The 14554-nt window shown below is 43.3% G+C and overlaps 1 protein-coding gene across 1 annotated transcript; it reads left to right on the forward strand.

Moving 5' to 3' along the window:
• Positions 1-2523: 2523 nt before the first annotated feature.
• LOC132983481 (cortexin-3) lies at positions 2524-13101 on the forward strand. The gene is made up of 2 exons (XM_061049799.1): positions 2524-2846; positions 11087-13101. The coding sequence occupies exon 2, from the start codon at positions 11164-11166 to the stop codon at positions 11413-11415; it is 252 nt and encodes an 83-aa protein (XP_060905782.1). The 5' UTR covers positions 2524-2846; positions 11087-11163; the 3' UTR covers positions 11416-13101.
• Positions 13102-14554: the final 1453 nt, after the last annotated feature.

The raw sequence follows: 14554 nt of genomic DNA on the forward strand, positions 1-14554 counted from the left end.
ATTTAAAAAAAAATTATGATTTTAGTGATCGCCTGATAAATCAAATTGTATTTCTAAATCATCAAAATGACCATAATGATGTGAAATACTCTCCCTGCAGACGTTCACAATCAAAAAAGGACACAGCTGTAAAATCAAAACTGTTGCTGTGTCTGTTCATGGTTCAGTACACACACACACACACACACACACACACACACACACACACACACACACACACACACACACACACACACACGTACATGTTTCACTTGGCACTCTGACTCAGATGAACAGCTTAACCTGTGTAAAAGTCGCTCCTATGTTTCCTTTCATCTTTGTCTTCTGAGGCGTGAACTGACGGCTGAGAGACTGACACAGCAGCAGCAAGAACCAATCAGCTCCCTCCGCTGTCAGCGCTGTCCAATCAGCGGCTCCCATACTCAGGCTTTCATAACCATGTCCGGTGTATCATGTATGAGTATCTTTACACTGAGTGTCTGAAATGGGTTCATACCGTCATATTTAGTCACAGGCCGTCATGCAGAATGGACTTGTTGTAATTCATGAGCACGGTGCGTATATACTTTATTGCTTATTCTGCTTTTTTTTTTTTGCATACTAATCATGTCGAGTGTGAGATATCAGCACAGACACACACTGCGTGCATTTAAAGAGAAATGGAGGCCAGACTCAGGAGTGGAGAAATGCTGGCCTGTAGGCTACAGACATGCTGAGAGTCTATAAACAGAGGAGAAAATCAGACGCTCTTTTATCTTTTGTGGGAAAGTGTCGATTGTTTCCACTCCGTCGTTACCTCTGTGCGCTCTGCTGCAGAGTAAAATCGTCACAACATGAATCACAGTTTTTTTTTTTTACTTTTTCCGTTAGACCCTCTGTCTGCACCCTTTCTGTTTTTCTGTTTTTCTAGTTGATTATTTATTGGCTGATGGTCCTTTTGCACCTTTAAGAGAATGCTAAAGACCCAGCTCTTGACGATGATGAGATTTAGCATGGTGTTGATTCTTGAGAGAAGGTGTCGATGTTGATTATGTATAATCCTGTGCTCCGCCTCTGGTCACTTCCTGTCAGCACCTGTGTGTCCAATCAGACTTAGCGCTGTTTCTTTGCACTTCCTGTGAACCAGACCTGTTTCAGATTCTGTGAAATGCAATGCATGTGCAATATAATGTGAGGTGCTTTCACTCTTACACAAACCTCCTCTAATTTTCCATCAATGTTACTCGTCTTTACCCAGAATTTTTCCTGCCCAGCCCCCCAGGTAAGTTTTGCACGTGAGTCGAGGTTAGCCGACCACTGCAGCAAATATTCAGGGAAATAAACCCAGAGGGAGTGGGCAGGGCGAATGATATTTATATCCTGCAACTGGCACTCCAGCGATTTGATCCCCGTACATGTAATGAAACGGCTTTATTATTATTATTTTTAAAGCCTGTATGTTCTTCTCCACTCCTTTGTTAAAACCAGGAATATGTTGAACAACATGCAGCACTGATTTAAAGGCAAAAATCGTCATTGTCTTGCATACATGAACAACTAACCCGGGAAGGTTTCAGGGGCAGCCTCTCGGAAATGTTCTAGACATCTTCAGGAGTGCATTTAGAAAATAGTGACGTAGAATAAAGAGCTGCAAACATGTAGTATTATGTGGATTTTACAGCATCGGAGGTTATCACTTGGTTCGAACACAAACTGAACCTTTAGGTGGTCATCATGACTTTTCATCCTTAGGTTGTCTGTATCTCGTCGAACAGAAAACAGCACATGGAAGAAGAAAAAAAAGGAGAGAAATATATCAAAATTGAGCAAGAGAGCATTTCATGAGTCTGCCCGAGCCCCCCTGCAGTACTCACAGTTCGCCACCAGGGGGAGACACAGCCCTGCATGTGAACGCTGACATTTGACTGAAGGCATTATGCAATCTCAGATTCCCCCCTCGGTGCTCTGCACAGTCACTCTGTGACCCCTTCACTGGCTGTCACATCCTCCCCGAGGCTCTGAGGGGGATTTGCATCCGTCAGGCGGAGACAGCAGAGACTCTTAAGCTTGTCAACAAAATAATAAATAAATAAAAACAAGTGATGAGTCTGTTTTCTGCTCGAGACACCTTGTGCCTCAAACTTGTGTCTGCTTATATTCGGCGTCAGAAAACTAGCGACCCTGCAGCAGAATCAGCATTTCTTTCCGTCTGATTGTGCATGTCTCTGAATATTGTTCATTATAAAGATTATTTATTAGAGAATATGCATCTAAGTCAGCATGATGACAGCATGTCCTGGTGATGAAATTCAACAGGACATGAAGATGCCATAGAGGTCACTTTTAACCTACTTTTGACCTCCACATGAATCTTCCTTAAAGATGTATTTTTATCTTCTCTATGTTTCTTCTTGTGCTTGATTCTGACTGGAGATAGCATATAGTAGCCACACCTTTCCCTTCTTTTGCAAAAGATAGCCCCTACCTGGAGGATTGCTATGGCAACAGGTTGCCAGTAGCGACGGGGTGCCACTACATTCCTGCGTGCGCGCTTTCTGCGGGGATGAGCGGCGCGTCAGGACGAAGAGGAGGGAGGCAAAAAAAAAATAAAACACACACACAAGCGAGCTTCAAGACGGGGTGAGGTCTCTCTCAGTCAGCAAAGATAGAAAACTAACCACAGCGGAGGTTTTATTTTCTGACAAGAAGTGAGGAGTCCGGCTGTGCACGAGGACGCGTCAGCTCGGTGTGTTTTGGTTTTTGTCTCTCTCTCTCTCTCCCGGTGAAGAAAAACAAGACTCGTCAGATCTACCGGGGATGGAGAGCCAGCGCTGACGGAGATCCCCGAGCTCCCCTGATAACAACAGGTTAGTGTTGACAGACTCTGTCCCTCTCACCTGCACCCGCAGGGAGGCTGTTGTTGTCAAACCCGCACATGTTTCGTTGTATCGTTGATTTGGTGCCGTGAAGGTGTAAAAGGTGCCGGAGAGGTAAAAAAACATCGTCTTTGGACGCGTTTTGATGCATCCACGTGTGCGTCAAAGAGTCCATCTGCGGCTCATCCACCGGCTCGCCACAATAACGCAGGGCAGACACCGTGATGCACACACACGGGCCGGTTCAGTGACACAGGTGATGCAGAAGGTGCAGAACATTTGGGAGGTTTTTGACGTTGATTTTAATGGCGGCTCTTCGTCGCGCGCTGACTTGTTGTCGAAGATTCCTGCGCTGATGCTGCGGGTGTGTCTACCTTTGATCCCACTTGGATGCATCACAATTAATAACCAACACTGACTGACTCATCATGACGGCTCATATTCTTATGAGCCTTAATTTGCATTTGCATAAGGTGCATATTTTTGCATGTACTTGTTCAGAATGGTGTCACAGTGTGGGCCCTTAAGAAGAAGTTACTGCGTGTTATTCCTCCTCTGATTGCATTTGCATAAAACATTTACTTCTTGTGAATTCATGGTAAATAATTCAATGAAATCAACTGTTTAAAAAATGGACCTTAAAGGCTCACAGCTTTTTTCTTCTTCTGATAAATCATCCTCTTATTTGAAGGAGACTGACTTCTCACCTGTTCCTCCTCAAAGGAGTAAAAAGGAGAAACAGAAAAAAAACATATTTGGAAGACATGATGCCATCCAGTTAGAGAAACACAGTGAGAACACACGAGACGCAGGGTTTCTCCAGCTGTTCTCGAGGCGTCTCAGACTTTTGGAGAGATATATTTGTGTCAAATCAATAACAAACAAACTACAGTTTGAACCACCTCGATTCAGTTTTCCTCTTTTCTTTGATAGACGTGAAGAAACCCCGAGGAGACAAACAAACAAACACTGGTTTTGATCACCGACTCAGATTTCAATCAAGTTTTCTTCTCGTCTCTCCGTCATCTGGATGCTGATTCTGTTGCAGACGAGTGATTTTAGAGCGAGACAATAAAAGCATTTGAAGATTGGATGGGAGGACTCTGCTGAGACGAGAGAGGAGCTGAAATTAAGCAGTTTAAGTGCCGCGTCTCACACTGATGTCTCGAGAAGCAAAGTCACGGACAGAAAATAAGGATCTCATTTGACATTAATCGTCCTCTGCATCAAACTGTCATTTGTTTGAGTGCAGTTATTATATTTGTTGAAGCATAATTTCAACACTCTTGATCAGTTTAACAGGGTTTGGTGTTAAAAGGTTTGACTGTGTTGACACCAATGGTGACAAATGAGTTTCAAAATGAAGTCGAAGAACTAATTGTGTCATCGTTTTTACACACAATAATAACTCCATGGTGCTCATTCAACAGTCATCCTCACAGTTATTAAACATAAAGGACAATCTTTATTTTAAAGATGGACAACAAGCTGAGAATGAAGTCCAGTAGTTCACATGACCGGTATACGCTCCCGGTTCCTCGAGCTGTTTCAGAGCTTTTGGCTTCTTTGCACCGTCCGCTCGGAAGTTCACTAAAAGCACTTTAAAGATCAACGTCCTGCTTTCTTCTGGACATTTTAATCCTGTTGTAGTCAAGACCACACTAACCGAGACCAAGACGTACCCGAGACCAGAGCGCTTCAAGACTGAGACAAGACCAAGACATTAAGGGATTTCGAGTCAAGACCAAGACCAAGTCCAATTAAGGCAGGGCAAGACGAAGACCAAGGCAGGGTGAGACAGAGACAAGACTGAGAAATGTACTGATCGAGACCAAGTCAAGACCAAGACCAAGGAAGGGCCAGACTGAGACGAAACCAAGACCATAAATAATCTCTGAAAAATCGGCATCTTGTGTTTAGGGGGCGTGTCACTCACTTAGACCGTAACATCAGGAAGTTTGCAGCCGTAACCGGGGGATAAAAATCTGACTACAAATGAATTGAAGTTATTTGTTCTTTTAGAAAGAGGAGTTTTCCTTCTGATCACCGTGATGACGTGGAAAAATAGTCAATAGTCTATCAGTGGTGGTCTTGACCGGTCTTAAAATCCAGACCGTCTGAGACCGAGACAAGACCGAGCGGAAATGCTTTTGAGTCTGAGACGAGACCTCCAAAAAGAGGTGTACAGACCGGACTCTTTGATATGTTTTTAATCTTTGTTCATCTTGAATTGTAATGTTTGTCATCATAAAAGAGGGCTTTAAGGTCTCAATGAAACAGAAACATTTCACACCTCCTAACTATGAGGAAACGTCCTCATAGTTAAATCAACTTTCTAATAAAATACGCCTCCTCACTAAACGCGTCTCGATATCTTTTATCACACTTCTTTCTCCAATTTAAGTCTCCTCTCTGCACCGTCACTGATCCCCGTCCTGAAATAACTCAAACATATCTGCTTGCTTTATTTTTGTCTTCTGGGCTGCACAAGCAATTATTCCCCCCTAACATTCATCTGCTGGTGAGTTTGATACACAAATAGATGAATAATTAGACTTTTTTTTTTTTAAAGGGGAGGAGATCTTGTTTTTAAAATGGGGAGGGGTTTTCTGTCTCTGAAGCCGTCATGAGAAGCTTAAATGTTTCTCAGCGTGAAGCCGTCAAGAAAAGCTCCAAACTCTGAGCCGCTCGTCGTTAAGCTGCCGCTGCAGGTTTTTAAACGTTTGGAGTCTTTGACGTTTGCGCTACATGACCTGCAGCTTCTGACCCAGCGTGCTAATCCAGCTAAACCTGATGCCATCCTGCAGCAGGATGAGAAGATGAGATCATGAAAAACAAACAAAACACTCATTTTTATAGTTGTTTTTTTTTGCAGGAAATGGCGATGAATCAGCGGTGTGAAAGATGTGTTCTTGTGTTTGATGGATTGCAGGATGTTGATTGAAGGCTGCTTCCGTGTCTGTGTCTCTCCTGAGATCGGCCTACAGAGATTTTTTTTGCTCAGGCAGAAAGAGACGGTTCCCCTTTCCTGTCCTGTCACTTCAAGCTGTCTTATATCACCCCCCCCCCCCCCCCCCCCCCTCCCACCCCCGGCAAACGTCGGCCTGTGTGACGGATCTTCACGCTTCCAGGAGCGTAACAAAATTACACAACTTGTAGAAGATTAGAGTTTTGGTTATGCAAATATTTATCAGATTGCAACCGAAAAATCTAGTCAAGCTTTTCTGGCTCAGCCGGCAGAATGTTCTTATCATAGAAGAAGAAAAGCCGGGTCTTCTCTCTGCGACCTTTTGCCTGTCTTCATTATTAGAGAATAAAAATGTTCCCGTCCATAAAGAAACCTCCTCAGATCTGGTGACGCAGCAGCAGCAGCAGCAGCATGGCCTCGATTGAGAGAAGCTCAAGAAGCTGGCCAATAAGAGTGCTGATATCATACATATCAGTGTTTTTCTAAACTAATGAACGCATGTTAATGGGTTATATTTAATTATATGACGCCAGAGAACATCTGGTAAAGGGAGCTGCCGATGATAATTTGCCTTTCAGCTAACTCGGATACATTTACAATCCGTCTGAATGTTGATTAATGTTCACTGTCCCTCTTCAAATCAATCAATAAAATAAAATCTGGACTCACATAGCTCAGTGTCACACAGTTATTAAACACCAACCCAAAGAACACATGAAGATTTGAGTACATGGACAATGATTAACTGATTGTTTTTATCACTCGGTTTAATGAAGAAGACGTTTTTTTAAATTTAAAGAATAATTCACAACTCTAAGAAGAAAAACTTTATCTGTCAGGCAGAGCTTTCTGGGGTCCAGGCACATTGGGGGACCCGGTGGGGTTAGGTAAAACATGGTCGCCCTAACTTTAAGCAATCATAAACACATATTTTCAAACCTAAATTCTCACCATTACTCATTAACACAATAAAGAAACACAACTTATTCATTGTATGTTTCAAAATGTAAACCCCTCCTCTTCTTAAAACGGTAGGAACCCTTTTATTTTTGGACGTTTTTTTTAGGCCAGTAATGTCGGGCTGGGTGTAGCTACGCCAGGACCTGCACCAAGTCAGGATGTTTGAAAGGAAGTCGACATTTGACCCCATCAGTAACTTGTTCGCAAACGTTTTTCAGTAAGCTCCAAAAGCTGATGAGAGCCAGGCAGAGGATGTTAGCTAGGGGGCTAACGCTACTGATCCAACATGCGTGTAATGATTTTATTTAACCCTCAGGCATCAATTTAATTTACTACCCTCTTAAGTCACTAAGGACAAAAATGTCCATGCCAAAAACTGCGATAAAAATAGAACAGATTGATATTTTTTTCTACTTTTTTTTTTTTGCATGAATCTCTTAAACAACTTCAGCCCTGCTCAAAAATATCCAATATTGAATAATTATCAGGAATTTAAACCTTTAAATGCCAGTTTGATTACATGATTCTGGCATTTAAAGGTTTAAATTCCTGATAATTACTGTTACTATTGTAAATTGGACATTTTCGACCTCCAATGTCCAAACAGGGAACTGCATTTTAAATCTGATGCTACACAAAAACTAACAATGCATCAAAGTCAATATTTTGGATAATCTTTGACATATCCAAGACTGATTTAAAAAAAATCCCCCAGCCACCAAATATTTGTTACATGGAAAATAACAACAGTGACATCAAGTAATCAAACTGGCATTTAAAGGGTTAAATTCCTAAAAATTGCATGTTTGGTAGTTTTGAGCAGGGCTGAAGTTGTATAAGAGATGTATGCAGAACAAAGTATAAAAAAATATCAATCTGTTCTATTTTTATAGCAGTTTTTTGTAAGTGAACATTTTTGTCCTTAGTGACTTCACAGTGTTTTATTGATCTATTAAAAATTAAAATGTGAATTCTAAAATTTGTCAAGAGAGAGTCTTTCTCTGCTATATGCACTAACACAGACAAAAATGATGGCCAGATGAAGAGGTAAAATTTGACCAAATGAACAAAAATGTCCATAGTGATGCAAGAGGGTGACATCTGTGGAGGGCCTGTTTACCTGGCCTTTCAGGAGCCCAGATATTTCTGCTGTCAGATAATATCAGATGATGCATTTACAAAGTGTAAAACTCGTACGAGCGTTGAGAAGAATTAAAAGGTGTGCAAAACACAGAATGATGTTTTGTCCGTTTTGTGGACTCCACCAGAGACAGTTAACAGTGATTTTGCTTGAGTGAAGACGGTCGCTTGAAGGACACGGGCAAGACGGAAGGACCAAGGGCACCTTCCACACCTCCCGTCTTGTCCGTGTCTTTTTAGAAAATCCAGAGACCGTCGACACAAAAAAGCAGAATCGTGTTAACTGTCTCAGAAAAAAAATGGACAAAACATCATCCAATCACAATAAACTCTCACACATCTTGCAGATTTCTCCCACCAAAACAAACTGAATGGCCGCTCACTTAGTCACTTCTAGCATTTGGTACATTCCCTTTCAGGCATGGTTCTGTCATTTGTAAATTTAATTTATTTGGGGTCTGGTAAAAGTGGGCTGCACGGTGCTGCAGAGGTTAGTGCTGTCGCCTCACAGTGGTTTGAATCCCCGTCTGACAGTCTCTCTGTGTGGAGTTTGCATGTTCTCCTCGTGCATGTGTGGGTTCTCTCCAGGTACTCCGGCTTCCTCCCACAGTCCAAAAACATGCTCGTTAGGTTAACTGCTGACTCTAAATTGTCCGTAGGTGTGAATGTGAGTTTTGCATGTTAGTCTGTCTCTATATGACAGCTGGGATCGGCTCCAGACCCCCCGACCCTGAACGGGAAAAGCGGTATAGATAATGGATGGACTGTTAAAAGTGTCCTGCCAGCTGTTTTATTATTCTCAGCGCTCGTAAAAAATGTTTCAGGCTTTGTGATTTTGTACCAAATGCTAGAAGTGACCCAGAAGTGATTGAGCGAGTGGTCATTTATTTCACTTCTAGCGATGTTTTGTCCGTTTTGTTGAAACCGACTCGAGCCAGATACAACGTAGTTTTTCTTTTCGTCTGGACCGTCTCTGAAGGACGCGGACCAGACAGAAGGACCAGGGACACCTTCCAGATCTTCCGCCCCGTTTAATCAGGCTTTATGGTTCAGAAAAAACAAGAAACAATGGCCCCTGTTAAAATAAATAAAAACATGACGGAAATGATAATGCCAGATTTGTGCAACCTCACTGCTAGGTCATCAGATTTGTGATTCAGCTTCTGTCATTAAAAACAATTTCAACATTGACTTCTGGTCTTGCACAGGACATAATCCTTCATCATCATGCTGGTGTTAGTCCTGTGTTTTGTTTGGCCCTGGTCCAGCCTTCCCTGACTACCTCCCAATGGGACTTCCTGGCTCCACTATTTCATCTGCCTTCATAAAAGCTTTTGTGTTTCTGAGAAAGCAGGAAATCTTTTTGCAATTCTGCATTTTGTTATTGTGCCACTCTTTCAAAGACTTGCATAAAACCTCTCTATTAAGTGTAAGCATATTTCCATATTTTGTAAAAGTTTAAAAACTGTCCTGACTATTTCTTGAAACGTCCACACGTCCCGTACAGTGGAAAGTTTTCCCTCTCTGACGAGATGACAGACAAGCAGCAGAGTCGGACACTATAAGTGCTTTCACACTTGCAGAAAACTCCTGAAAAACGTCCTGATATTTCCATGAGGAGCCGCATGTGTGAACGCTAACAGACACCTTCTTTCCAAAGAAAACGGCTTATGATGACAGGTTTTGCATTGATGTGTGACCTCACAACATTCCACTCGCTCGGGGTGTTTTGTCTTCATCAGCTCACCCCGACTCCAGGTGGCTGGTGCGGAAAATTCAGGAGAAAGTCGAGGGTCGGGAATTTGGATGTTTGCAATCACACATGCAGGTCACTGCAAAATTTGATGGAAATCTTACTGGAGTTTAGTGTGTGTGTAAATAAGCCTTGTGGTGTGATTCGTAGAAATGGCAGCATTGCCACCCAGGCTGCGTTGATGCGGGTTCAAGGTAGTGACAACGATGATACTACCTACCTGAACACATGGCCCCTTCTGGCCCCCACAGCTCGACCTTGTAAGATAACAGGCAGCAAGAGCCAGGACGTCCCCGGGGTTGTCATGTGGGAACCTCCGTTCACTGGTCCCACAACACCTCGGGGAAGGCCGGACAGTGAGTTCCAGGGTCCCAGAGTCGCCCCCACCTCCTTCATGCCGGATCTAACCGCCCACCATACCCCCATGTAGAACTTCTTCTATATCTTACCTACCCTACCACATCGTCCTTTCAGCATTGCCAACTCTTCCTGGCGGCAGCATTACACATTTACAGGAAAGAGAGAATAGAGAGACACTAAAGCGCCCGAGTCTGAAGAGCGATTTTAGAAAGAGGCTGTTTCTGGCCGACTCCATTTCCCTCCAGCTCTGTGTATAAAACAGACGATCCAATCAGAGGTCTTCTCCATTTCCAATCTATGTGTCCTCTTTTTGCCAGAAAGTAATCCACACAGAAAAAGCTGCAAGCTGCTCCTCCTGTTCAAACTCTGTTTTTCACCCCCGCCATTTTTGATATCAAAAAAAAAAAAAGAACCCGATGTGAGATTGTTTTCCAGAGAAAATTGTCTCTGATGCAAATGAGTAACCCGAGCGAGTCGAGCTGACCAGCAAATTAACCTCGCCACATGTCTGGTCTGTGTGCTTGCGGTGGGATGATAAGAGTGTCGCTCCCTTCCGAGCTGGTTTCTCTTAAATCAGCGCCAACAAATACCGAGTTATTAATACGAGGTGTTTGTATGCATCATTAATGTAACCTTGTCTGAGAGGAGGAATTCATTTCCTCTCATGTCTGCAAATCTTCAACATCAAATCACACGCAGCCAGCGGATTGGTTAACATATGAATATCATTCATCTGTGAGCGAGTTGATGTTTTCTGAGCTGTGATTTAATGAAGCCGGTGACGTTTCTACTATCAGATCGTTAGACGCCTTCTCGCTTAACGTCCAAAACTGCCAATTTAAATTCCCCCGAGCTGCAGGAAGCTTTTTTAACAGCTTTCGCCTGCGATTCCAAAAATAATCTCATCCGAGCGCCGCTTTCTTCTGGCTTTTGTTTTGTTCCTTTTGTCTTGAGATTTCAGACGTTTCTTCGATTGCATTGATAATCCCATTCTGCTGTTTTCATCCATCAAACCCCACAAACATCCCGTCTGTTTGGATTTCTCTGCAGGTCCCTGAAGTCCCCTTCATTCCATTTGCAAAATCTTGAAGCACCAGGACTGAGACCTGGAGCCGAGACGATCAAGCATGGATGTGCCCAGGATGGCAGAGGGCCTCTTCAGCAGCACGCTGTCCTCGTCGGGGGGCGGCCATCACGTGCCTTCCTACCTGACGCTGGAGCAGAAGGCCGCCTTCGTCTTCGTGCTGCTGCTCTTCATCTTCCTGGCGCTGCTCATCGTGCGCTGCTTCCGCATCCTGCTGGACCCGTACCGCAGCATGCCGTCGTCCAACTGGACTGACCACACCGAGAAAGACACGTTCGATTACCGCATCGTTTGAGGAGAGGCGGTGGGGGGGGGGGGTGGGGTCAAGGACTGATCTGATGATTAAAATGCACTTTGACCCTCAGATCCAATGACTGCCGACTCACCAGGAAAATGAAGCTGTCAGAATATCTTCTGAAGCGCCAAGACTCGTCAAAATGATCGCCAACCATCAGCTTCTCCCTGCCAAATCAGAGAATTCTCAACTTCAGAACGACAACCAAAACTATGAAGATGAATCAATCAACCCACCGACGTCAGAGTTACCCATAGTCCCCTTCCCCGGCCATCAGTTCTCTTGTGGACTACCTCGTACCTCCTCCATCTCATGTGCGGAACGAGTTTTATCACACAGGGTCGAAAATATCCTTTCCACTCCAAGACGCTTGGATAAAAACAGAGTTTACATCTCGTCATGTTTACGTCCTTATATTTTCTATCGATAATGTAGACAATCAGTGTTTGACTTAGTTTGTGAAAAAACAAAAAAACAATCCGCAGAGTAAAGCGTTGAGCTTGTTGAGGTCTTTTGTCTTTCTTGGTTTACAGACACGGGAGACTTTAAATGTGTAAAAAAAACGTTCAGGCAAAGATGAATTAAATGCCTTATGTCCTTGTAAGATACTCCACGGCGGCGGTCGTTTCTTTCTAGACGGCGAGGTAAGAGCAGGTAAATAATCAGAAAAAGAAAAAAAAAAAAGCAGGAAACCAGGGTGGAAAAGTTCTCCCTTTAATGCTCTGGAAAGTTTGGGATGGATCGATGCCAGCAGCGAGTTACTTTAACCGTTGTGGGTGTGTGTGTGTGTGTGTGTGTGTGTGTGTGAGATTTAAAAAAAACAACAACTTGTCCTTTCGGTCTCCGAGGGGACCTGCGGTGTCCACGTCTTTAGATGTCAACAACCAAAAGAGTCACTGAAGAAAATACAAGTTTACTGTGCTGTACCTTGTGCCTAATTTGAGAAAAAAAAAAAAAAAAGATGTTTTCTGAAAAAGGAAAGAAAAATGGGTCCACCCTTCCGTCTTTAAATGTAGTTTTTTTTTGTGTGTGTGTTTGGTGCCCATTTAAAAAATAAAAAAAACAGCATTTACTGCCTGCGGTTGGTATATTGACAGTTGGTATGCCCGATCTGCAGAGTGTTGGTGATGAAGATAATGCATCTTCACATCGCACCCCTTTATGAACTGGTGTTGTGGCTCTTTCTTTGGGAACATTTTCAACTGTGCGCCTTATAGTGTAGATTGTTTACAGTATCGTAGGTAGCAGAGACGCCGCTGAAGTGACTGTGTCTTTGCACTTCACGGAGATGTCATAGAAATCAAGAATAAAGAAGAAGAAGAAGAAAAAAAAAAAAAGTCCCCTGCTCTTGTTCCTGCCGGGACAGGAAGTCAACTCTGATCCTTTCAATGAAAATGTGGCGTTCTTGTGATCTGCTGTGGCCTTTTCCTACCTATTGCAGATGTTGTGCCGAGGTGTGCTGTGTGTGTTTTTTATTTATTTTTGTTTTGTTTTTTCAGCATGTATTTCTTGCAGAGTCTCGTCTCTGTGCATGATAAATGGTGAAGTGCTTTCATCCTGATGTCGTAGCTGTGGGTCAGTTGCTCAAGCAGCTATTTCCTGTCTGTAATGAAACCTTTTCGGTTCGATCTGTTTTTCTCGCCTGGAGCCTCTGTTCTGTTTTCTAATAAAAATGATCAGAGTGCACGCCTGCCTTTTAACTGTGTTTTATTCTCTGCATGAATAGTGCTTGTGGATGGCGCCCACTGGTTCAACGGCTGCCTTTTTTTTTTCAGTATGTTGGCATCCTCATGTTCATTCTTTGGAGTCGCTGTTTGAAATGGAGGGTCCTGCTTAAACTGCAACTTCCACATAGTCCAAATCCGCCCCCGCTGGCTCCGTTTCTCGAGCAGCCATGAGCGGCTGGACACACGGGTTCATTAATATTGAGTTATTGGAGATTGACTCACTTTTGGAGCCAGCTCCAAGTGGCCACCGGAGGAACTGCAGCTTTTGTCACTTTCACATTTAGCCCCACAGGCTGGTCTTTTTGTTTTATTTCACTGGACGTCATTCACCTGACAGGTAAACGTGGCAGGTGTTTCTGTCAAACTAAATGGAAAAGAAAACCATTTCACAGAGGCGCCCTGACCTTTTCATGGCGGCCATATTTGCTGGGGGCGCGATACATTCTTTTTCCTGTTTTATCAGCGTCTGGCAGCGGTTGCCAGCAGGTGTCTCGATTGGTTTTCTGAAAACACACACACACACACACACACACACACACACACACACACACACACACACACACACACACACACACACACACAAATACACACACAGCTCCAGGCCCAGACTGCTCTTTGAGCCGAGACCCTCCAGAACAACATGCAGAATAACAATCTTGTCCCCGACATGACACTAAATGTGTTGATTTTGCAATCATCCGCTGCACGCCTGTTCTATAAAAACCCGTCACATTGAGGCAACACGTGAAAAGATTGACCTGCATGTTTTTGTTTGGAGGTGAAGAAGCCTTAATAAATCTGCTGATTCACACATATTCAGGTTTTTTATTTTTTATTCAGGGCGGGCAGGGGAGCTGAAGCAGATCAGAATTTAAAATGTGAGCTGATCCCACGGAGAAGAAATGTGCTGTCTGAGCTTTTTGGATTATTATATAAGACACAACCTACGTCTTTATAGAAGCTCCCTCAGTGTTTGTTTATATTTTAACTGCGGTGAAGATATCATCCTCAACAGTTTTTTTAAAAAAAGCTGAATTTAAACTGCATTATTTTGCTCATTGCAGATTGCTGCTCTTGCTCTTTGCATGCTGGACGAAGGGGGAAAATAGCTTATAGTGGTTGTAGGAAACACATTTAAGGAGTTAAATGATATGGCCTTAAGTGTAAACAACCTTTAAAGGTCACATATTCTGTAAAATCCTCTTCTCCATGTTCCTCTAACTCTAATATGTGTCTCAAGTCTGTCTACAAACCACCCAATGATGAGAAAAGTCCATCCTCTCCATCTTCTTCCTGCTCCACTTTTCAGAAAATGTGTGCTCAAACAGGCCGTTTGGAGATTTTCCCTTCATGACATCACAAAGGGCAGTAACCCCTCCCCCAGGTGGGTGACACTCCCACAGCGAGGTGTT

This window comes from Labrus mixtus, chromosome 11, assembly GCF_963584025.1.
Source record: "Labrus mixtus chromosome 11, fLabMix1.1, whole genome shotgun sequence".
NCBI classification, from domain to species: domain Eukaryota; kingdom Metazoa; phylum Chordata; class Actinopteri; order Labriformes; family Labridae; genus Labrus; species Labrus mixtus.

Coding starts and splice junctions, on each gene's coding strand:
- LOC132983481 (XM_061049799.1), top strand. CDS start 11,164: ATGGATGTGCCCAGGATGGCAGAGGGCCTCTTCAGCAGCACGCTGTCC.